A 24353-nucleotide genomic window follows, 5' to 3' on the forward strand; every position below is an offset into this window, starting at 1 on the left:
CTGTCATCGATAACATGAGTAGATTTAACTCATTCTTGACATAAACTCATTATTTGATAAATGAATTGAGGGTTTCATCTTGTAATGTTAGCCAGATTGATGCTGAAGAGGCAATGAGGCAAGTGTATTATTTTGAAAGATTGGATATCCGCCACTGAGGATGACAGTTTTCTATGTAAGTAAAATTTTATTTTTCATATAAAAATGAATCAAAACCATTTTCATAGTACTAAATGTGGGGAAACTAGACCACTGTACCCGTTGCCTTGTTATCTTTGATAAAGCCTACCGCAGTTGTAAACGAAACGTCATACATAAAAACCTGCAGATCAAACAGTTATCTTTAGCAATGAAAGTTCACATTCTCTGAATAAAATGGAAATATTTAAGATTTACTTTATGAAAACTAAATATCAAGTTTTTGGTTACAATCAATAGATTTTCTTTAATGAACAGAGTCAAATTAACATTCTTATTCTTTTCTTTTTATCTTGATTATTCTAGAATAAACAATTTTTCACATTAAAACAAACCCTTTCCATTATCATAGCACGTGCATGTGCCTTCTGGAAAATCATCGATATTGATGATAGATAAACTCCAATGTTAGATAAAATGGTATTATTAATATGAACATTAACTAAAATAATTTTTAACTCCAAGGAAAAAGTCAACTGAACATAATTTAATTTGAGGAATTGAGATAAAATGTCTTTAACCAATAGCTGGTATTGAATGACTTTGTCAAATACTAATTTTTATGATAAAATTATTTAAAAGTTTCTCCATAACAAATGCAAGATTATAAAATGATAGTATGCATATATCTTTCGCTTTCTCGTTCACTTAAAGTACTGAAATTTCTACCAAGAATTTTTTTCTCATCCAGTTTTACCAATTGAAGAGTTTTTCTTGAAATCCAAACAGGGACTGGGACTGGAAATTCTCAATTAAACCAAGTCAATTATAAACTGGGAGTGGGAGACCCTCTATCTCTTTTGTTATTCTTTTTATTTTTTGGTTTATCTCTTTTCTTTGTGGATCCCGAACTAGATGCTGAATCAGCAGGCGAAGTGCTATTGGAGTGATCTTGGAGGTGAAGAATATCTCTCAGGTTAGTTAAATCATCATCATCGCCTTCTATATCTACATTCACTGGATCAACTACTTCAGGTTCAAAATTTTTCTTAGGTGTTCCTGAAAATTAATGATATCAACCAGGCTTCAAGTAGAAAAATTCATTGACATAACACAACACGACTATTGTTAAATTTCATCTAAGAGTACAGGCAGGGGTAACAGCTACTCCAAGAAAACGATTCGATTATCTCTTTGGAAATATCTTCAAAATATTATTAATTTTTTAGGAGAAATTAAACAACTATGGTATGGAAGTAAAAGAGCACATTTTATTAAAAAAAAAATTAAACCCAGAAATCAACAGTTCAATTACCAGAAGCTCTTGACTGATTTTTTCATTTTAATGAAACGTCATTAGGTTTTTTACAATAGCTGAGCAAAAATTTTTCAAATTCAAAAAAGCTAAAAACTATACGTATGCATTTCAAGATTGATGTTGCCTCCTAGATATATGATGTCATATAAACAAAATCTATTTTCTCTTTCGTATTACATTCTATTTTAATTTTTGATAATAGCGATATTTTTGACACTGATCACATGAACGTATCATGTTTTGTCGATAAATCATGTTTTTTTTGTATAATTACAATTACAAGTTTTCAGAAAAACATGAAACATATTCTATTCCAGTCTTTACTGTCCAAAAGAAAAAGGCTTTTGTTAATATTTGAAAATGAATATTTCAGTCTTGAGAGAGTCTCAAAAAAAATATGACAACACGATTTTGTATCTGTTTTCCTTAAGTTAATGGGAAATGCTGGTGTTACCATCACCTGGTCTATAACAATTGGATATTTAATATACCTCTTTTCTTGCTTCCATTCTTATCCTTCTTCTTTTTTCTTCTCTCTACTGAACTCCAGTCGCCATCATCATCATCATCACTAGGTAAACCTCCATATGAAGAATTGTCTTTACTGCAACTAGCCACCCTTCTGGTTGCATTTCTAGATCTACTAACTCTCCCCATTCCCATACATGTTTCTAAGTGGGGTGCAAACCGAGTTGCCGCAACAGCACGATCACAATTTGGGCAAACACAGTCTTGAGTTTTTTTCAAATTAAACTGTCCGAAAATATCAATTTCTGAAGATTCGACTTCTTCACAACCATCAGCTACATCTAAGTCATAAGCATTTGTCTTGTATTTACGGTGCTGGTCGAAAATTATTCCTAACGTTAGTTCGTCAATTAAATTATTAAGGAAATTATCTACAGACGCCCGTAGTTTTTGTTTATCACTAACTAGTTCATGTAAGTCCTTCGCTAAGTTAGTCAATACTTGTTTATGATCAGGTTTTTGTTTTTTTGACATGGCTTAGAATTTGAAATTACCGCCACTGAACCGATTGACAACTTAACCTATAACGTACTAAGGAATTGCGGTATACCGGAAACCCTAAGAAATTAAAATAATAAACATCTGGTTGAAACCTTATAAAACATTATAAACTACATTAGAATACGAAACCAAAACAATTACACTTAAGCAATCCACTAATTCACTATCTGTGCTAATGAGTTGTGAGTTGTGAATAGAGCACTAGTGCACACCAGATTCAGATTCTGATAACACAGAGGCGTAACATCTTTGGCGTAACAATAGGAAATTCTAAATAGATTTGTTATGGCTGTATTTCGATCTATTAGAGAACCACTCAAAATTAAATAAAATCAATGCGGAGGACATAAAAAACAGTTGCAGAACAGTTTTGTAACAGTTTTCATAAATGAAAAACCAAAACAGAAAAATCAATGATTCCGTAGTTGGGGAGTTGTCATTAATTTTTTTTCAGTTGTTTAATTTGTTATTGTAATTACATTATTGAAATTTTGGATGAATGAGCATAAAGAATAAGCATATGTAAACAAAGGGAAATTATAAGAAGTTATGGAGTTGTCAAAAATAAAGTTAAATAAAACACACATAAAGCTATGATTTCGAATAAACTCTAATTTCACAATGATGCTTGGACCTTGCCATTATTTACGAAATACAATGTCATTTAAATGACCGCCTCTAGATGGCTGCAGCAGTCGATCCTTTCGAGGTAGTTTTTGACCACTTTTTGCACATTACGGGCGGTATCTCGGCGATAACTTGACGAATGTTGGTTTTCAAATGCTCCAACGTTAGGGAATTATTAGCGCAGGTATGGTCTTTGACGGGGCCTCACAAAAATGGGCAACTGACGTCGGCAAAACGTGAAATTACGCACTGGCTCTCATGCAATAAAGCCAAAATCGGTCGTGTTGTATGGCTCGTGGCACCGTCTTGTTGAAAATACATATCGCCCAGCTCATAATCTTCAATTTAAAAAAAAGTCGGTTATCATATAGCCATACCGCTCTAAAATTGACGGTAATAGTTCTTCTAGCGTCATTTTCAAAAAAAAATGCCGTAGAAGCGACATTTTCGCCAGTACACACATTGCGATAATACACAGACTTGACCATATCTGTAACATGTTCAGTCTCTTCAAATTACTTTATAATCTTGCCAATTCCTTGCACAGTAGGTCGATTATGACGACCATAATCACCCCGTAAAACTCGAAAAGTGGGCATGTTTGAGCCACCACATGTGTAGTGAGTTTTGACTATTTTTACGCGTTCTTCAGTTGTAAAATGATTCATATTGATAAATGGCAAATCTTTCACATTGTTGCATTGCCGACAGCCTTGCCAGAACGGCGGTTTGAAACCACTAAATGGATAACTCTTTACATTTTATACACGGCACAAATTAGTGCTAACTTACGGAAGCGTAGAAAGGCCACATGTTATTTTTATTTGTTTCTTAGAAACTACGACTTTGAAACTTGAAATTTCGACTTAAAACTCTAAATTACGACTTTAAACTCGAAATTTCGACTTTATTCTCGTAATTTTAAAATTACGACTTCAATCTCGTAATTTAGAATTCAAACTATAACATACGAGATTGAAATCGAAATTTCGAATTACATGAGTCGTGCTATCGAAATTACGAGATCAAAGTAAAAATTTCGAGATTAACGTCGAAATTTAGAGTTTCAAAGTGGTAATTTTCAATAAACGAATAATAAAAATATGTGGACTTCCTGTGCTTCCGTATACTATAGAAATATATTCATTGTCCATCTTCATAACCATTAATGTGTGTACATTTTTGTCGATGTTATCATAGTGTTGTAAATCATGGCCTAAAGAAAATAATGTCGGCCGCTATTGGTAGCCATAAACCAATCGTGACGTGGCTAAGAGCGCGCCTAGTCCGACCGACTTTTCGCGAATGTTCGATATTTGCTGCCATTCTAGAGGTGGCGAGAATTATGCCACCTGCTTTCACGGTATTCTGATGAATTTTCTACGGCCTTCGATTGCCAAATAAAAGCACAATTCACTTGCCTATTGAGACAATCAAGTGGAAGTGACAGTGCAGTACGCAGCTATTCATTTTTAATTCTTCTTCATTTAGTTGTTTCAGGGATATAAAATGATTTGAAATTTTATATAATATCAGACAATGGAAGTCCGAACTAATGAAATTCATCATGAAACATTGTCAATCACCTTATAACATCTACATCATTATCATCTTTTTTTTTCAATGAAACCGTTCAATATAATTTTTTTTACTTATTTTATTTTCAAGTTTTCAGTTTCTGATTTTTATCCACCCTAATGCTACACAGTCTTCGTCTTCGGTTGATGACCCGAAGACGATCGAAACGTCGGTAACTTGGTTTAATTTTCATTTCCTTTTTTGTTTAATTGTTCAACTTTCAATTTTTTGCTTGTGTTTCATTTCACTGTGATTTCATTTCAGGTTTTTTTTGCTTAATATACCTAATCGTTATTTTCAGCTATTCATTTTCAATTGTATTAGTTCTTTCAGGGATCTCAAATCATTTTATATCATATCATATTAGACAATAGAAATCCGAACTAATGAAATTAATCATGAAACATTGTCAACCACCTTCAAACAAACATAAGTTAGATTATTCAGAAAGCCATTGACAGTGGCTTCATATTTGTGTGTTTTGCTTTGATCTTTAAAAAGCGTATTTCTTTCTTTATGTAATATGATCATTTTTCTGTCTTGTTTAATAATTTTATTTTCTATTCACGTATCAAAGAGTTCACTACATTTAAAACTAAAATTTGCTTTAATTGATCACCTCAAGTTATATATTCGGGGAAATTTAAGCATTGAAGTGGCCGCCTTCCTTTTCCGACGTATGAGAGTGAATGACATTTTTTGGAAAATCTCTCATTTTGAGGAAATGCACAGCTGTAGCTGATTAAAAATGTGAATATTCCGTACTGAAATGTACACGGTTTAAGTTACTTACTGAAATTTATATTTATAAATAGAAATATGGATTTTATCAATCAATATCACTAGACTCCAAATCCCCATTCTCCCCTAATATCTGTAAAAGGGTCCCGCTTTCAATCTAGAACAGACGGAAATTTCAGAATTTCTTTTGATTATTTGGATACCTTGAGGGGGACCATGTTAGGACATATTTTGGATATCCATTTCTCAAGTCCAACAATTTTTGGCATTTTCAGGCATATTCCGACCTATATTGGATATAAATTGGAGAATATTCGATGTTGACTAGGTATTTACGTCTTTCAGTATTCTCGAAGTATGGAGAACCTCAAAATATGATTAAAAAATCGCAATGAGCTCTCAACGATATCAATAAGCTTCCACGCATACCAAAGTTTACTCTTGAGTAAAAATAGAAAGTTATAACATTACCCCCATCATTCTTTCATTTATAAAGATAAGATTTCAAAGAAATGATGAGGGTTCACAACATAAAACACGCATTAATAGTCGAATGATAAAATTGAAGAACAACACAGAAAAATGAATACAGTTAAAACACGATATGCATCAATAGGGTGGGCTCTTCAATAAACAGAACATTCCTAGCTACTGTCACCTCTATTGAGGAACTTTATAAGCATTGTTTGTTTTATATAGAAATAAAAAAAAATATATATATATATATATATATATATATATATATATATATATATATATATATATATATATATATATATATATATACACGTTTAATGGTAATAAACACTTTGTAGGAGTACCTAATTCATTAATGTAAAAATTTCAAAGTTATATGTACACCTTGTAACTAATAGTTTCTATGGAAACCTTTCAACTGCATACAAACATGACCCTTAGTAAACTTGATTATACTCATTTTCCGACCACCAGTCTATTTATTTGCAACAGTTTGATATTACTTGGTAAACATAGGCCAAAAAGTAACTAAAGGCTCTCCAGAAATGGAAGAAGACAATTCTTGGGTTTTTGACTCTCTAGTTTGTTTTTTGAACGGTCCCATTTGGAACGCTCCTCTTCAGACATTCATCGAGGAGAAATCTCTTAGTAAGGCGGTCTCATATTTCAAATCACCCTATGTAAAACTTGCTTTTTTGCAGTTTTTGAACCGAACGTCGAAGACAATGAGGAGTACAAACATATTTTCGATGAATATAAAAATTTGGTAATTATTTTGCAGATTCGTTTATATTTTGTTCGCTTAACTGTTTTTTGCTAGGTGGATTTTATGCTCGGAAACTTTATGGAAGATATTGGAATAACACCAGAACAATTTGAAAATGCTTGTATTGAAGGAAAGAAACATCCAGTATCATTTGATCAAGTAAGTATAAGCAGTTTTTCCTTTTAACATTTTTTTGGTACTTGAGTTATATCAAATTGCGAACTAGGTACACACCATATAAGGTATTACAAATTCTGTGGTGCATAGAAGTATTAATAAATATAGTTTTAAAAAACTAAAAAACACGCTTTTAAAGAACATCGAACTAAAAAGTTAACAAAAAATACTAGTATTTTTGTGAAAAAAGCGACGGGTGCGTGATATACAAAAAATATGGCACAAAGCGCCCACGCTTTTTTCACATAAATACTAGTATTTTTCGTTTGTTATTGTTTTAAGCTTATTTTTGAAAAAATATTTTTAACTTTTTAGTTCGATGTTCTTTAAAAACGTGTTTTTTAGTTTTTTTTAACTGTAGGTAGTGTAGGTTCCTTATCAAACCAGTCAGTAAACTATAAAATTCAGTGGTACATACTAATATTTTCAGTCGTTATTTACTCAAAACCAGAAAAAAATTAGTATTGATACCTGATTCAGCAGATGAATATCAAAAAGGATAATACAGTCTGTTTAAAATCTGTTTCTCCGTTAACCAGCTGTCGCTTCCTACGAACAACACTTAAAAGTCGAAACTTGTGCGAGCTGAGGACTGAGGTCTTACCTTTGAACATGTGATTCCTAACACGGGTTGGACGATAGGAAGTGAAAATCGATCGTCCGGCCTTGCAGTTGGAACCACCGGTTCACACCGCGGTCGATTGAGTGAGTGGAGCAGACTACCCGCCTCAAGCCACCGTCCCAGAAATAGTGTGTCAACAAATTTAAATATATATTCCAACTCAAAAGTGATGAAAATGTAAATTAATAATGATTCGAACTTTGCGATATGGTTATATTGTGGCGAGTGAAATAAAATCATATTGTGGACCTATAGAAGATTTTACTAAAATTGAACGAATAAATTATATACACATCTAAAATTTGGAATGGTTCGTGCTTCGAATAATCAAATAGTGACTAATGATGAAATTAAAATTAACGTTTAGAAATTTTATTTCAGATATACCTACTTTGATAAATCAAAATTCCTACGGGGGCAAATATTTGAATTGTTTCAGAAAATCATAGTTTCACTGTTAACCATTTTCCTTTTTGTGTATTTTCACCTTCCACAATCTGAAAAAATTAAAATTTCAATAGAGAACTATATATACACAGGTGGAGAAAAGGAAAACTTCTAGAATTGGAACCTCTGGTGTGAAATGAGTGTTTTAAAAACACTTTCTTCAAACCAGAACAAAATACTGTCTCTTCATCAATCACAATCCTTCCCACCTCAGTAGCAATAATGTTTAATCAAATAAAGAAAAAATACTGATTGTATCGGGATATGATGACAGAAATTTAGCAAATGCATGGAAATTACTTACCAGGAAATACTGAAGACCAACGTGCCTGACGCAGTTGTGTTGAAATAGTTACTGTTTAAATTTATATACCTAATGTTACCTGTAGCGAGAAATACCCTGACATTTTGTCAGAAACAACACAAATTATTCAGACGATACCAAACGCCAACAACATTGGAAGACAAGTATTGATACGCCTCTGTACATAGCATTTGTATGTCTTACAGGAGCTTTAGTGGGGATTACATTGAAAATGAGTTTGTGCGCATGGGGGCGAGCTCGCCATCACGTTTGGCGCTTGCTGTACTCACATTGTGTTTCATATTATTGAGAAAACGAGGTTTTCAACTGATCATTATGTGATTCCAGGCGAATACTGCAGAGCTTTCCACGTGATCGTCTACAAATCGCTTTCTTCAATTATTTGTTAAATATTTCAATTATTTTTCAACATTCTAACATATTAAGCAACAAACACTGTCAATCACATTTTAACACCCTTTTTTTAACTGAATAACCTTACTGTTCCAGAATTTATTTGAGCAAATATGGGCCGCAAACGACTACGAAATATTCAGGAGAATCATGACACAAAGAAATGTGGAATTGCAATTGCAAGCTCTAGAACTAATTGAACAAAAATATGGCATAACTCCTCAATCCTTCATTCCAAAACATAAGGACGATAATGTTAAAGAAATACCCATCATCATAGAAAAGTCCTCTGATATGGAAAATGAAGTTATGGAAGAGGTTTCAAAGTGAGTTGTAACTTTCTTCAGTGTTATAGAATTTTCTGCAAACATCAATACACTGCGGACGTAAATAGTCCCCTACTTTTAACCTTTGAAAGGGACAAGTTATCAAGGTCGGACAAATTTCAAGTAAAATGGTATTGATCCTTTTCATTACTTTTTGATAAATACAATGGTGTTGCATCACTCGTCGTCGAAAAGGCGCTACCAACTTTTTATTCCAAATATAAATGAGGGTCTTGTGTGCTTTGTCTTATATACAACAGTGTGTAAAAGCTAAATGGAATATATTCATTATTTCGGTTACTGTACATATTTAAAAAAAATCCCGAAACACATCAAATGTAAATTATAATTTGACATTCTTCAACGTAAAAATGCCACCCCTACCTTCAACCCTCGTCGAATGACAGGTAAAACCCCCAATTTTTTAAATGGTAAGTATAGGTTTGTGATACATCGTTTGAAAGGTTTCTTTATTCAAAAATGTTGTCGTTTTCAAGTTTATTGCAACAATTAAGATAAAATAAATTAAAATCGTATAGTTACCAAAATTCGATAAAATACATTCAAAAATTAAAATGTAATGCAAAACGTAATGAAATGTAGAATAAAAAGAACTATGGATGTTAACGAAGTAGATGCTCAAAATGTTCACCGCGAACGTCTTGGCAACATCCGATTCTCAAATAAAAGTGTTTTCTTACATTATTCAACATATCAGGCGTGACCGACCTAATCGCAAGCGTTATTCGTTCTTTCAAGTCATTCAAATCTGAAGGTTTAGTTTTGTGCACATTGCTCTTTACATATCCCCATAAAGAGAAATCTAATGATGAAAGATCAGGTGATCGCGCTGGTCATTCAATCGATCCTCGCTTCCCTATCCATTGATTGGGAATTGTATCGAGGTATTGCCGGACATTAACTTGGTAATGTGGTGGCGCTCCTTCCTGCTGAAATCACATCTTATACACTGGAACTTGGGGGTTTCCTGGATCAGGATATAAATTTGCTAAACTTGGAATGACATCATTTTGAAGTAGTGCCAAATAATTATCGCCATTCAAGTTGCCCTCAATGAAAAAGGGACCAATGATATGGTTTCCTACAATCCCTGCCAAACATTAACCCTTTGAGGGTATTGCGTGTGTTCTTCACTCATCCAGTGAAGAACACACAATAGCGGCAATTTTGTCGATTAGCATGACCGTTAAGAGACAAAGTACAGTCATCAGAAAACATAAGGTCTTCTAATTGGATGATATTGTTACCAAAATGTCAATTTTTTACTCACAAAAATGAGTTCTATCAAAATAGTCTTCTATGAGCTCCTGAGTAGGTATCATTTTATAGGGATGTATTTTATTTTCTTTTGATATGTTCACTTCAGATGTATGGCTAACATTGAATGTAGTGGATGCCAGTCTACTCATCGATGTATGTGTGTTTTCCTTAAATTCAAGCATCACATCTAATTTGAGTTCATCACTCATTACATTGGCAGCTGCTTTTTTAACTGCCCCACATGACCAAGCTCGCGAAACTGCTTCTCTATTTTGTTTATTGTTCCTTGAGATACGGGCGGTAAATTAAGAAATTTCTCATGAAATAGGCGAGCTACTTTCTGTTGTGTTCGAGTTTTATCTCCGTAACCAATCATTTTAAAACTGGTATTTTATGCATTTTCGTTAATCTAACCATTTGTTAAACTTGAAGTTAACGAACTTTAAACTTAAATTAAAATACTGACAACTATTGTTGTAACATACAACAGATGACGTTTAGGTTAAGAATGAACGAAATCTCGACTTTCAGAAAGGACAAAAACCAAGATACGTACATCTCAGTTCCATACCACCAATATACGAGGAACTTTGGAAAGATTTTCAAGGAACTAGGTATGAAGGTGGTTTTTAAAACAAGTCATACACTACAGAGCCTTTTGGGAAGTCCAATAGACAAAGTCGAGAATTCAGAAAAGTCTGGAATTTACGAAATTGAATGTAAGGACTGCGATGCAAAATATTATGGACAGACAAAAATATCTATTAAAGTAAGATATAAGGAACACATAGCACACTTAAAATATGGAAGACCTGAAAAATCACAGTCGCCCATCATGCTTTGCAACAAAACCATTTCATAGACTTCAGTTCATTAAGATTAGACAAGTTAACAACAACAGGCAACATGAGAATGTAGAAATGAGTAAACACAATAATATTATGAATAACGATGACGGACCTATACCAAAGAGCATACTATATAGCTTGTTAAAATAAAATAATGTTGGGTTTACTGATTACTACTCAAGGACACATTGCAAAAATAAATTTGGATAGGCAATATTGTGAAATTAATTTTTATATAGCTGAAAATTGTTTTACATAAACATATATTGTAAAATAATAGATAAGGCAAAATTGTAAAATTAATTTAGGTTGGTATACCTGTATGGGTGGTACGCCTGGATGGTTTACCTGTATATGGGATACCTATATAGCATAAATAGGATTAGCTAGCATTAGTTTCTAGTTTTAATCTTCCTCTTTGAAGATAATCACTGGGTGATCGAAACACGTGACGAGGTGTTAAAAATATCGATTTGGTTTTGGGAAAAAACTCCAGTGATATTTATACAAAACAAGTTGACAAGGCGTTTTAAACTAAACTCGCCACGGAAATTATTTACAGTGTTTTAAAGGATACCATCTGAAAAGAACATTGCTATGGTTTTTGCTTACTTTCTTATTACCAATACCTCAACATGAAATAAGTTTTGACTGTATTTTATCGAATTTCGGCAACCACATGGTTTTAATTTATTTTATATTAATTGTTGCAATAAACTTGGAAGCCATAACATTTTTGAATAGAGAATGAAAAGACCTTTCAAACGATATATCACAAGCCCATACTTCCCATTTAAAAAATTGGGGGTTGTATCTGTCATCCGACGTGGGTTGAAGGTAGGGGTAGCATTTTTCCGTTGAAGTATGCCAAATTATAATTCAAATTTAACGTGTTTCGGGATTTTGTTAAAATATGTAAAAATATGAATTTATTCCATTTGGCTTTTACACACTGTATATTTCGGTTCTCTATCCAAAAATTTTTCGTTTCTGGAAATCGGATTAGCATCAATTGGTGTCAATCCCCAAATCAGTTTGCGTGAAAGGTCTGAGCAATTAAATTTGAGTCGAGAGAAAATCAGATGTCTCATTCGTCATAAAATTAAACCTTTTAAATACATTGAAAGGTGACGAATATAAACGATTATATTACTGTTATTGGGCCCAAAGGAATTTTTAAAATGATAGAAATTTCTTAAGAATAATTTTGTTCACTGTTTAGGCTACATTCACTAGCAATGGAATAGTATCTGATCAAAATCGCGGGCGAGGATGTCGTACTTTTCAGCAGTGGTGCGTATACAATTTTTTCTCACTGCGAGATGAAAAGTTCGATTCTTTCAACACACCATTTTCAACTTGATTAAGCGTTAATCAAAGAATAAAAATTCAACTGTCGTCACGTATTTCAAGTGTCATAGACAGTTTGATAAACAATTCGTCGCTAGGTTACCGAGAGGAAAAGTAAGTTATGGGCATGTGTGTAAGTGTTGTCTAACCGGGAGAGAACGAGGCACTTTTCTCCCGGATACAGGAAACGAAAAACGAACTTTTCATCCCGCAGTAGGAAAAAATGTTTATTTATTCATTAATTCTTATTTTGTCTCCTTCAAAGTGTCCTCCCTCAGATATAACACATTTGTGCCAGCTTTTCTCCAATTCTCGGAGCAGTTCTGATATGCATATTTTGGTATGTCCTCTCTCAGGGATTCGGTTATCTTCTCATTCGTCGCAAAACGCCGTCCTTTCATGGGTATCTTCAATCTTGGGAACAGGAAAAAGTCGCAGGGTGCCAAATCTGGTGAATACAGGGGCTGAGGCATGATTACGGTGTTGTTCTTGGCCCAAAAATCACGAACAAGGAATGACTAGTGAGCAGGTGCATTATAGTGATGCAAAAGCCATACCGGTCGATTTCTTCGTATTGCTTCTCGCAAGCGGTGCCTTCACTTTAAGGTAATACTCCCTAATGACCGTACAACTATGTGGCGAGAACTCCTGATGATGCAAATTCTTTGATAAATTTTTTTTCGATAGCAAAAAAATCACCGAGCACGCAAAACACTTTCAACTTTTATGCCTCTCACTATCAAACTAAACAGCTGAAACTGCGAACATATGTTCGAGACGAGTGTACCAAAATAAAAGAAATTGAAAAATCGCTAATCGAACATTCACCTTCTTTGTGTATGACATCTGAAGTGTAGGATACACAACCACAGTTTATTTTCAGAACTAGTGGATAAAAAAGAGGCGCTGGCAATGAAAATACCCCAGGAACATTTCATAATGTAGGAAATGAATTTGCAAACAGAGATCATTATTGTCAAGGAGGAGATGGTACACATTTTAAATATTTATTGGAATAAGTTTCGAATATGTACATTTTTTCTTGAAATCATATTTGTCATTTGTTTGCAGGTTCGAATATAAAACTGGGAACGGCTAATTCTATTCCAAAAAAAAGTATTGGATAGATAATTAATTAAAGTAGGCATCACAAGACCCTCTTTCTATTTGAATATTTACATAACAGATATACACAACAAAGCGACTCATGCAAGCCGTTTTAGTCTTACAAAAAAGAGCTCTCAGGGACCTCTGCAATTTAATATCAGTATATTTATGTCAATCAATACTTAAACGCAATGGATTATAAACAGTTTGTTCGCTTTCTTATTTAGAAACTGCCTGCTTAGTTCATAGTAATCGAGAAAGATTCAACAATACCCTGTATATCTACAATATTACATCACAAAATCTGAAACTGGCATTACCAACCAACAGTACGATTGAAAATAATGTATATAACATGCTAAAACTGTATAATCACCTGTCATTGCCTTGAATATCTAGTATTATGTGTGTTTGTATTATGCTGTTGTATCGTAGCTGGAATATATAACATGCCTGACAAAATTGAAACTGTCTATCGTATTTTATATTTTAATAATAAAAATCTTCATGAAAGATTTGTTTTGGATTTCTGTTTTTCAATTTTAATGGTTTTTGTGAATGTGATTGTGGACGTAATTTTTGTACCATGATTTTCGATCGTGATTACTGAATTTGTAGTGTACTGTTAGCAATTTTAAATTTGTTTTCATATTTTATATTTCATGAGTGTCTTCTATATTTTCAACGTCAAAAAAAATTTTGATTGATTTGAATCCCTTTTAGGAACTTCTCCACAGAGGAACCTTCTACTTCTTTCATTGAGGTAGGAAGTATTCTAGAGGAAAAGGAATTGTTGGCAAAGGTGCTGGAGAAGACAAAAGGTATTACATTTGCTGATATAAAAAAATAATAAATAATACTTTTGTTACTACATTTTAGAACAAGCCGACATGATTGACAAGCCAAAAGAGAAACCAGAAATTGGAAAACATGAAGAGAAAGTTGAGACAGAAGCGAAAATAGAAAAACAAGAACCAAAAGTATGTTCATATTCAAATGTTTTATTGAAATACTAAAACTAATTTTATTTAGATCGACTCATTGGAGGTAAAAAAACGACAAGAATACTTGAGAGCTCAAAGAGACAAGCTTGTAGCGCTGAAAAAAGAAGCTAGACGTAAGCAACTCGATGTTGACAAGGGTTCCAAAGATGAATCCAAATCCAGGCCCAAATCAGCCAAAGCGGCCCAAGCAGTGCTGACAGGTGTAAATCCTAGTATTGAGTATCAACAGCTTCAGTTGCGTAAAACCCTGGCAGATCGTTTGAAAGCGGAGGTAGTTGCTGGCAAAAAATAAAAATACTATATTTTCTCTTATATTTATTACCTAAATATAACGAGTACAATTTTTATTTTACATTTTTTCCAAAAACATTGATCTGTTACATGAAAAAGAAAGATTATAAAATGGCCTTTTCATCTGTGGTTTCCGAAACATATGGTTTGTATAAAAAATATGATAAGGCTGCCACTTCGTAATAAATTATACATCATTCAAAAGTTGCACAACTTTATAAAAATAAGTACCTATGGGTTCGTTAGAAGGTAACCAAGGTGACTTGAGTAACTTTTGAAAATTATTTGAATAAATTGTATATCCGCTCCTTTTCTACGTACCTTTTCGAATGTTGTCCTTAGTTATATGTAATTCATTCTCTTAAGCTAATGTTTGATGATGTTTTTCGAATATTGCTGTATTACTGTTGAGCGAACATAGCTAATTGGTAATAAATAGTATTTACAATATTTTTCGAATATTTCAACATCTGATCCAATACTTGACACAAATTTCATGAAAACAAACAAATTCTCAATCAGGCAACTACTGAATTGAAAAGACTAGTCCAACTATTTTCAAAATACTTGGTATTTTACCGTTCACAATTTTTTATCCTATTAAAAAATCAACCAAAAAGATTCATGTGGAAATTATAAATTTTTCTTTTTATAAACAAATATATATTTTTGCTTCGTTTTTAGGAAGAGACATATAGTTCTCAACAGAAGTCAAGATTAATTCTACTGATAGTCAAATTTTTGTTAAATATATAAACCAATGTCACTAATGCGACTCGTTTTTTGAATTTTCAAATGAACCTACCCTTCAACTAACGGGGCTTATTGGATGGATGTTCAGCTTTCAGCTGAGCATCCAAACAAGAAGATGGTTTTAATTTCAGTTCATCAGCTTCTTTCAATGCTTATTCCTGAAAAACATTGCCATATGAAATCTTGTTTGGTTTCTTTCGATGGAATTGTGCAAAATATTCGACAAGTGAATGAATATCGAGTTGAATTCTGGAAAATTAATACAAAATTGAAACATCACAATAGTTACAAAATGATAGTTGGGAATATAATACTTTAGTCTACGTTATATACTTCATACTGCTTGGCTTCAGTAAAGAAAATGCCTACAACTTATTAAAATTGCTGTATACAACTCTTTTACATTCTTTAAAACGTGAGTCATCCAAATAAATGGATAATTTTTACATATATCGATAAAAATTATTGGAAAATATACGTTTGATGTTAAGAAGGACCAGTGAACAGTACGAAGTAGGTGTATTGTACAAATCTAAGCACTCCAATGACACTACACACATTTTTTAGACAATAAATTCGAATCTATATACTATCTACTTCTAGATATTATATCCTAATCTACTTTAAATTTCACAATGCTCTCTACAGCTTCATCTTTATGAACATTTTGTAACATTTACCCTTCAAAGGCCAATTATAAACATCAAAACGGAAATCCCCAAAAGATTTTTACCTAAAAAAATTAGAAAAAATTCAGATTCTTTCATTCAAACGTGTCAGGTTAAAATTTATCACTATAAAAATATCAGAACATAAAAAATAACAATCAAATGGAAAACTTCCATTGTATCAATTTAGGTAAAAATCGATAATAAGACATTTTCTTCATTTCAATAGGTCTATAATTAGCAAACAAAATACATCGTAAACCTCTGGCAGAAGTCATTTTGGAGGAATAACATCACTTACAAATGTTTCGCAAAAATGTCGATGTAAAAATTACACAATATTATTTTAAATTAGTTTAGTTTGGCAACCAAATCTACTCAACAACATAACCTGAAATTTCATAGCCATGCAGTTCTGTTTTTTTTTCCTTTAAAACATACTGCAAGCGAATAAAAGACAAATTTTCAAAATGATCAGTACAATATCTTTAAATTATAAGCATTAACATTTTCCAAACACAATTCAATTCAAATTTATTCGTGAGAAAAAAGACGAGCCAGTCGAATAAACTCAAGATGTCTTATTAATAAACAAAGGTGATTAAATAAAAAAGTTTTGGTCAGGCACAACTTATGAAAAAAGGTGGATCATTACCAGGATTATGATTTCAAAAGACACAAAACCTGAAGACGTGGATGTAATGTTGTCAATTAATAAAGAACTATTCAATTCGGTCAGAGTTTTCCAACCATTTAAATTTATACCATAAACTAATTTTGAATACTCATTTCATCAAATAATAAAATAAAATTTCACATACTTTCATTTTATGGGAACTTTGAAATTTTGTCCTGATAATTAATGAATGACCACATACAACACAAAAAAAATCTTTGAAAATTTATAATGATCCAAATTACACAAATAATCTTTATCACATGCGCCAATCAATGTTTTGTACAATTACATTAAAACATAATAAAAATAAACAATAAATAATTATAACACAAACTAAGATCACCTGATCAGATTATATTATCTTAATTAATATTTTGGAGGGATCGTTCATATTTAAAAGTATTCAGCATTCAGTTGTAGAAACTAGCTACCAAATTAAATCGAAAAAGAGATATTATACTGAAAAAAACTATACTTTAGATTATGACATACCAACAAAAATTCAATCATTCAATTCCAATATATAATGATCTGAAACGCTCAAATTAAAAATAAAATCTTGTTGATACTTCTTTGATAATTTCCTCCAAATAATGAGTAAATCTTTTTTTCATTCAAATTTGAATATTTTATTTTATTCACAATCATTCGAATATATGCTGAGAATGGCCGAATCTTCAAACCCAATGAAAAATTTTTATTTTACTCCGACGGTGGACGTAAAGTAGATATATGAAGCATGGTTCTCCAAGATATAAATCATATATCAAATAATGGCTATGCATAATATTTCTGTCAAATTTTCGTAACAATGTTTCAGAAATACAAAAATCACATATTAACATATGTACATCAATATGACAAAGTGCTGAAAAAACTGACTTACACAATTCAATCATATTGAATAAAAAGTATTTGTGGTTTGATTCAATCTGCCTTCAGGCTAAGAAATATTTGAAAAAACGTTTTTGAATATTTGGCGAAAAGAAAATTTTACAAATATTACCAACCATGTTGAATTAACAATAAGTATAACCATCTACTGAATAAATAGAAAAAAGAATATAATCGTGAAATTATTACTAAATTGTCCAACCTTACAGATATGGGAAAAATTTTGCAAGATGCATCTGGATCGACTATAAATGTTTTATTTAATGATGCTTACCACCCCTACCTTGACTCTCCAATCACCTCAGAAAAGGCTCATGCAGTTCTTAGAAAGTGTAAAAACAACATATCCTATGAGTTCATAAAAAACCTACCCTTTGATTGGATTCTCTAACCTTGCTTTAAAATAATACAAGTATTTTCAAGACAGCTGTCATGCCTTCTGGATTTTCTGAAGTATTACTTCTTGCTTATGAATGCTTCATAAAGGAGATCCTGCTGATGATCCTGCAAGCTACGGGGGGTTGGTCTTGGTAAACCCACTCAAGTACTTTTCTAGGTTAGCACAAACAGGTTGTCCTCCTGGACAGAAGAAACCCTTATACTTGCAGAATGTCAGACCAGCTTTCACTCTGGTTGCGATTGTATCACTTCTGCTTTCCAATTTCACATTAGATATAGAAAATGTAAAACTTTAGCCATCTTTGTAGAAGATGTCATGTCAAGTGTTTCAATCAAAGTCAAAGGAAATGATGGAATTTCTAAATCAATTGATGTTACTGTTGGAGACTTACAGGGGAAATGTCAGAGCTATAACAATTGCAAAACAGTCCTTAGGAGCGAATTTGACCATTATGTCTGAAATCAGACTTGTGGAACAATTTGTATAACTATATAACGGTGCGGGGGGGCTAGATATTCAGAGATTCTGTAAAGGGTACAAATTTCTTTTTTGAAACAATTTTCCTGATGTCGAATAGCACACCTGATTATATAATAAGGTTAGAGACAGGGAGAATGAAATTACAATAAAATATTTCCAAGATATCATTGAACTGTTTGCATAAAACATTAACAATGGATGATGATCGATATCCCAAGCAATGTTTCAAACAACAGTTGGTTTGATAGGTGTCTGCGAGGACAAATTCAACAAATCAAAGAAATTTTATAGAGGCATATAATATTTGGAAAAGTTTAAATGCCCAGTCCTTAACTATTGTCAATGGACATGTCTACATGACTCTCATGTGTTCGGCTTTCCAAACATTTCATAGTTCTCTCAAATTTATCAGTAATTCAACTTCCCAAATGAAATTTATACAGTATGTAACTGCAAGAAGTTTTAAAACTATTTTGCATATACTTTTCAACTGCCAATTTACACAATTAAGAAACCCGATGGTGTATGTTTCTTGTAAATCCCAAGTCCCTTCTCATAGCATTGAATCGCTTAGCTAAAATAATATTGGATTATTAAAAAAAAACTGAGATTAAAAGCTTTCATTTTCAAATACATATTCCTGGCAACATTTTTTTACTAAAAACTTTGATGAAGTATGTAAAAGCTTCTTAACATACTAAAAACTATTAAATAATCAAAATAGTGTTGTTAATAATAATAATAACAGTAATGATAATAATAATGTATCGGGGCTTCAGGGGATAGGGCCTGACCAGCGCACACTACGGTAAAAAATAATAATATATTTAAAACAGTTATAGCTAAATACACTCAATCATCATAAATTGAAGACAATGCACGTTTTAATAAATCACTTTAAATCTCAATATGATGATATACATACTCGATTTTATGAGTTGAGTATGTAAATTCAACCTTTTTGAAATAAATTAGGGGGTATTATAATTTGGAAACATATCGATAGATTGTGTGTAGTGCTGATTGAAACTTCCTGAAAGGTATGGAAGTCTTAAGTTTTTCTATCACGAACGGATTGAAGCATATACTTTTTGGACTGCAACTATTCTGTCATACGCAGCTCCATTTTTTATTGTAATGTTGCAATAATTATTTTTTATCCACTATACATAATTGATAAATTGTTTGTCAAATGATTGTGAATAAAGTAGCAATCCTTAAAGATCATCTCTGCATGTAAGATATTATTTCTTTTCTTTGGTGAAAAAAATTCTTTACTGGTCCAACATAAAACATATGAAGAGTACCTAAATGAAACGAACCCAAGTGCGGAAATGATTCATACACTTTTAATGATAATCTCCTTTCTGCCTCTTAATACATCATGTTAATTACATTCCAAAAATATTTGATGTTTATAATTCAAATCAAAAGGTAACAGTGGAAACCTGCAATATTATTATTCAGTCTCTTAAAAAAATGATAAATTATTTCCTAAAATCCATGGTGAAATTATTTACAAAAAAAATTTCATTATATGTCTATTTCAATTTTACTTCATTTTAAGAGATAGATAATAACTTTCTCATATATATCTTCATATATATAAATAGTTTGCGATAAAAAATCCTAATTTCATATACATGGAACTGAATCTCTCCTTTTGTTTTATTTATAAACAGACAGAAATCCGTGAATTGTACATTACAATAAACAAATACTTTGTATACAATCGGAAGTTTGAAAAATTGTGCTTTCATAATAGTCGTTTTGGACCTATGACAACATAAACACGTTTTTCTCTTGTACACCAAACATAAATAAATGTCGTCAAAGGATTGTACTAGTTCCCTCAGAAGAAATATGAGACTCCTCAATACAATACAATGAATAACACAACAGTCGCCTTTCCATAACTACGGATAACTGCAGTTAACACTGGATATAATAATTGACTGTTCATGTTGTGTACACTTTCAACTATGAGATCACACTTGGTCGCACGTCACTACAGTTCGTAACGTACTTACCTGCGGATTGTCTATTAGACTATGAGAGTCTCGGCCTTTTTGTTATCTCTCCACTCTCTTCTTCATCTTCATCCGAATCACCACCTTCATAATCAACCAAACCCTAAAATCAAAAAATTGATTTTCAATTTTGCAATGTTTTTATCATATCAGTTTGATAAACTTATCGACAATTATAGAATTAGTAACGCTTGTACACACATATAGAGTAAGCTGTTAAGTTTATAGTAGTGAAATGATCTCAAAAACATAATCTTTCTTTAATACTGTAACAATTTTTATGGGTTCAAGAATATGTGTCACAACAAACTAAAATAACAAACTAGTCCTCTCTTCGTTATTCTCAGAAACATTTGCTTGACAAACCACTATTCTGCTCCAACCTACTGCCTTGTTTTCTATTGGAATTCGTCTGTTCCATATCCTTCCATGATGTGCTATGAGTCCAGAACTTTCCATGGATAAGATTTTCTTCAATTGAAAGTGTTTGAGAAAAAGTTTCAGAAGAACAATGGAAGTTAGAATATACCAATATTCAGAGGTTACAAGCATGAACTAGAATTGAAACTGAATCACCAGTAAATGTCTGTCACAGCTAACTTCAATAGAAAACTACAGCTTTTTTGAATTATTCAACAGGATATTTAAGAAATACAGTTTTTAATTATCGTAATAGTTCAACCAGAATATTTTTTCTAAAACTGGGTGAATCAAGACTCGAACAATTTTATCTTGGTTTTGGCAAATGGAACCCTCTATATTTTCTCACACATGAGAACTCCTCTTGAAAAGCAAGATATGAGAAAATGGATAATTAATTATAGGTATTTACAAGCAGTTCACTAGTTATAACAAAAAGTGTTCAAAATATTTTATTTACAACATTACCTTTTCCAACAAATATTTAAAAACAGAAACTTCGTAATATAAATTTAAGTCAAATTAATAAATTTCCAGGTAACCATCCCCAAAGGTAATATAATAGGAAATATTTTTGTTATGAAAGTTTAGTCAATCTCTAATTTAAAATATCCTATAACAAAACAAATTCAACTGAGTTCTTATTTAAAAAAATTGAAGTGACAAGTTTTATTTCCAAAGAAACCATTCATGAATATACATAATTTAGTTGAAAATGACAGTATTGCTCGAAGAGCAATTTTCATTTTGTAACTTCGAGGGCCCGTTACTTGGTAACGAAGGATTTTAGGAAAAAAAGTTATATGAAGTACTGGTGATATTTTGACCCCATCTATACATTCCCGAGAGGAAAAGAGGAAGTCCAGGGACACCCTGTATATATATATATATATATATATATATACATATATATATACATATATATATATATATATATATATATATATATATATATATATACATATATATATATATATATATATATATATATATATATACATATATATATATATATATATATATACATATATATATATATATATACATACACATATATACCATACATTTTTACTAGGAAATATACTATACATTTTATAGTTCGGCAAGTTAATCGAGGATTTGGTTAGCTATACTAATTTCTGATTACATTACTGAGTTTGGCACCTAAGTGATTGAACACTTGTATTGTGCAACTCTATTATATATGCGGATTTCAAATAAGTCTTGTAACAAAATGGCTTAGGAATAATATTAAAACATAATGAAAACTTCATAAGCGTATGTCAGCAAAGAAGTGTAAATGTTGCATTAATTTATTTATTCAGTATTTTTAGAAAGGTGTAATAATTATGAAAAATATATTTTTTTGATAGAAAACTGAATTTCTTGAATTTTTTTTCTTTTATACTGGATGGAAGAAGGTTGAATGCTTTAGGTAAAGTATATATTAAACATCTATGAACAATATTTTTGTTGCAGTTGGGAATTCTTAAGTGATGGTTTGTAGTACTTCTGGTTGTATAGTTATGTGAAGGATGGTTCTGATATTGCTTGTATTTGTAGGCATATATACATAGGCTATGAAAATATAGAGATCTTATGTCACCAACGTCTTCATTATAAAGTAGTGTTGTCTGATAACATTTTGTTTTCCTATATATTATTTTTAATATATAATTTTGAATGACATTTAGTTTTTGTAGAGCATTTTTGTACATTCCTCCCCATACTAGAATACCATAACGAAAGAGTGATTCGGCCAGTGATTTGTAAATTAATAAAAGGAGATTTTTGGAGAGGATACCTCGTAGTTGATAAAATTTATATATAAGCTTCCTCACTTTATTTGTTAGATAGTCAATATGGTTACTCCATTTCAAGTTTTTATCTATTATAACCCCTAAGTACTTGATTTCTTTCAACTCTGTGATTTCCTCCTTGATGTTCTTAATTTTTATACTACTGAAGGAAGGTCTATTAACATCTGTTGTTGAGAATGCAATATAGTGTGTTTTCTTGACATTCAGGGATAATTGGTACTTATCCAACCAGTTTTTGGCAATTTCCATATCTCTTTGCAGAAAATCTTTTGTCTCAATCCATGTATTGCCATTAAACAACATGACGGTATCATCCGCATACGATATTACTTTTGCATTTGTTGATGAAGATAAGAATGCGTTGATATATGTTAAAAAGAGAATAGGTCCAAGTACTGTGCCCTGAGGTACTCCTATTTTTATCGTTCTTGGATCACTTAAGGTGTCATTCAGTTTAATTATTTGTGTTCTATCTGAGAGATAACTGCGAAAGACATTCAATACTGTCCCACGTACTCCATAACATTCCAGTATATGGAATAGGCTTCTGAAGACTTATGAGGACTTCTTGGTACAAATAACAATCAATTTTTTTTTATTTACTCTTCGCTGCTAATATTCAAATTATTTTTCAATGTTTCAAATGATCAAGTCTTCATATTTTTGGTACAACATGTGAATTCTTTGGTATATACCAATACCATTTCAGTACTTGAATGAACTAGAATCTGAATATGAAAATCAAACCAACTTTGACATCTTGTTATGTAGAATTTTACAACACTTGGTTAGCGATATACGCTTCAAGAGATAATATTTTGTTATGGTGTGGGAAAAAGTTTTTTTCAATACACTAACTTTAATATCCCATGCTTAAAGTCGGTATAAGAGCCTATACTATTGCGCCAACTGTAGCCTTGACATTAAATAATGTAAAAGGTGCAAAGTTTCAATTCCAAAGAATGACCCTATTCATCTATGTTTGTTTCAGAAAATCAGAAAAATTGTGACAAATTGGTGTCTTTATTTCTGTCGAATTTGTTGGAGAAATCAGAAAGTCCATTCCTTTACATTCAAGTAATTGGTTAAAAAAAAACTAATACTTTGAATGAAATGGTAATTTTAAAATCTCGTTTTTTGAATAAAACTAAGAATCTAGTAAACACCTGTTTTAATTCCAATAAACTAAAACTGAACAATAAAAGAATTCAAAATATTGATATATCCTCAAATACCACTGTTCAACTAACCTACCATGTATTGTTATGCTGTATCATTAGATCTCCATGAAAATGTCAAGAATTTTATGAAAAACCACAACGACCGTGATTATTCTAAAAGATGTACAGAATTATTGTACATTC

The 24353-nt window shown here is 31.7% G+C and overlaps 3 protein-coding genes and 1 long non-coding RNA gene across 6 annotated transcripts in view; 1 reads left to right on the plus strand and 3 right to left on the minus strand.

Moving 5' to 3' along the window:
• LOC111505850 (cilia- and flagella-associated protein 36) lies at positions 1–15393 on the plus strand. 2 transcript variants are annotated; one of them, XM_074180802.1, is made up of 8 exons: positions 1–175; positions 6425–6556; positions 6610–6674; positions 6729–6833; positions 8735–8964; positions 14274–14371; positions 14430–14530; positions 14583–15393. In XM_074180802.1, the coding sequence occupies exons 2-8, from the start codon at positions 6454–6456 to the stop codon at positions 14844–14846; spliced, it is 966 nt and encodes a 321-aa protein (XP_074036903.1). In that variant the 5' UTR covers positions 1–175; positions 6425–6453; the 3' UTR covers positions 14847–15393. The 2 variants fall into 2 exon arrangements, with proteins under 2 accessions (XP_074036903.1, XP_023016503.1); XM_023160735.2 differs by lacking the exon at positions 1–175 and having other exon boundaries at positions 6305–6556.
• Positions 607–2724, minus strand: LOC111505851 (SAGA associated factor 11kDa). The gene is made up of 2 exons (XM_023160736.2): positions 1948–2724; positions 607–1197 (listed from the first exon to the last, which is right to left on the minus strand). The coding sequence occupies exons 1-2, from the start codon at positions 2456–2458 to the stop codon at positions 965–967; spliced, it is 744 nt and encodes a 247-aa protein (XP_023016504.1). The 5' UTR covers positions 2459–2724; the 3' UTR covers positions 607–964.
• Positions 7213–8620, minus strand: LOC141484990 (uncharacterized). The gene is made up of 3 exons (XR_012466930.1): positions 8225–8620; positions 7865–7970; positions 7213–7632 (listed from the first exon to the last, which is right to left on the minus strand). It is a non-coding gene; the product is annotated as an uncharacterized lncRNA (long non-coding RNA).
• Positions 14853–24353, minus strand: part of flfl (serine/threonine-protein phosphatase 4 regulatory subunit 3 flfl) — a 22391-nt gene continuing 12890 nt past the window's right edge. Inside the window, exons 6-7 of one of the 2 annotated variants that reach the window (XM_074180801.1) lie at positions 20750–20852; positions 14853–16331 (exon numbers count right to left, since the gene is read on the minus strand). In XM_074180801.1, coding sequence (XP_074036902.1) covers positions 20769–20852 — 84 coding nt within the window. In that variant the 3' untranslated portion in view covers positions 14853–16331; positions 20750–20768. Of the gene's footprint in view, positions 16332–17670; positions 20853–24353 lie in introns of those variants that run through there. The other variant, XM_074180800.1, reaches the window with a different exon arrangement.

Source organism: Leptinotarsa decemlineata, unplaced genomic scaffold (assembly GCF_025532065.1).
Source record: "Leptinotarsa decemlineata unplaced genomic scaffold, Ldec_3_MD MMD2_tig00026299_RagTag_RagTag, whole genome shotgun sequence".
Lineage (NCBI taxonomy): Eukaryota > Metazoa > Arthropoda > Insecta > Coleoptera > Chrysomelidae > Leptinotarsa > Leptinotarsa decemlineata.

Coding starts and splice junctions, on each gene's coding strand:
- LOC111505850 (XM_074180802.1), top strand. CDS start 6,454: ATGGAAGAAGACAATTCTTGGGTTTTTGACTCTCTAGTTTGTTTTTTG. Junction 6,675..6,728: donor TCGATGAATATAAAAATTTG/GTAATTATTTTG, acceptor GTTTTTTGCTAG/GTGGATTTTATGCTCGGAAA. Junction 8,965..14,273: donor GTTATGGAAGAGGTTTCAAA/GTGAGTTGTAAC, acceptor AATCCCTTTTAG/GAACTTCTCCACAGAGGAAC.
- LOC111505851 (XM_023160736.2), bottom strand. CDS start 2,458: ATGTCAAAAAAACAAAAACCTGATCATAAACAAGTATTGACTAACTTA. Junction 1,198..1,947: donor GAATGGAAGCAAGAAAAGAG/GTATATTAAATA, acceptor ATTAATTTTCAG/GAACACCTAAGAAAAATTTT.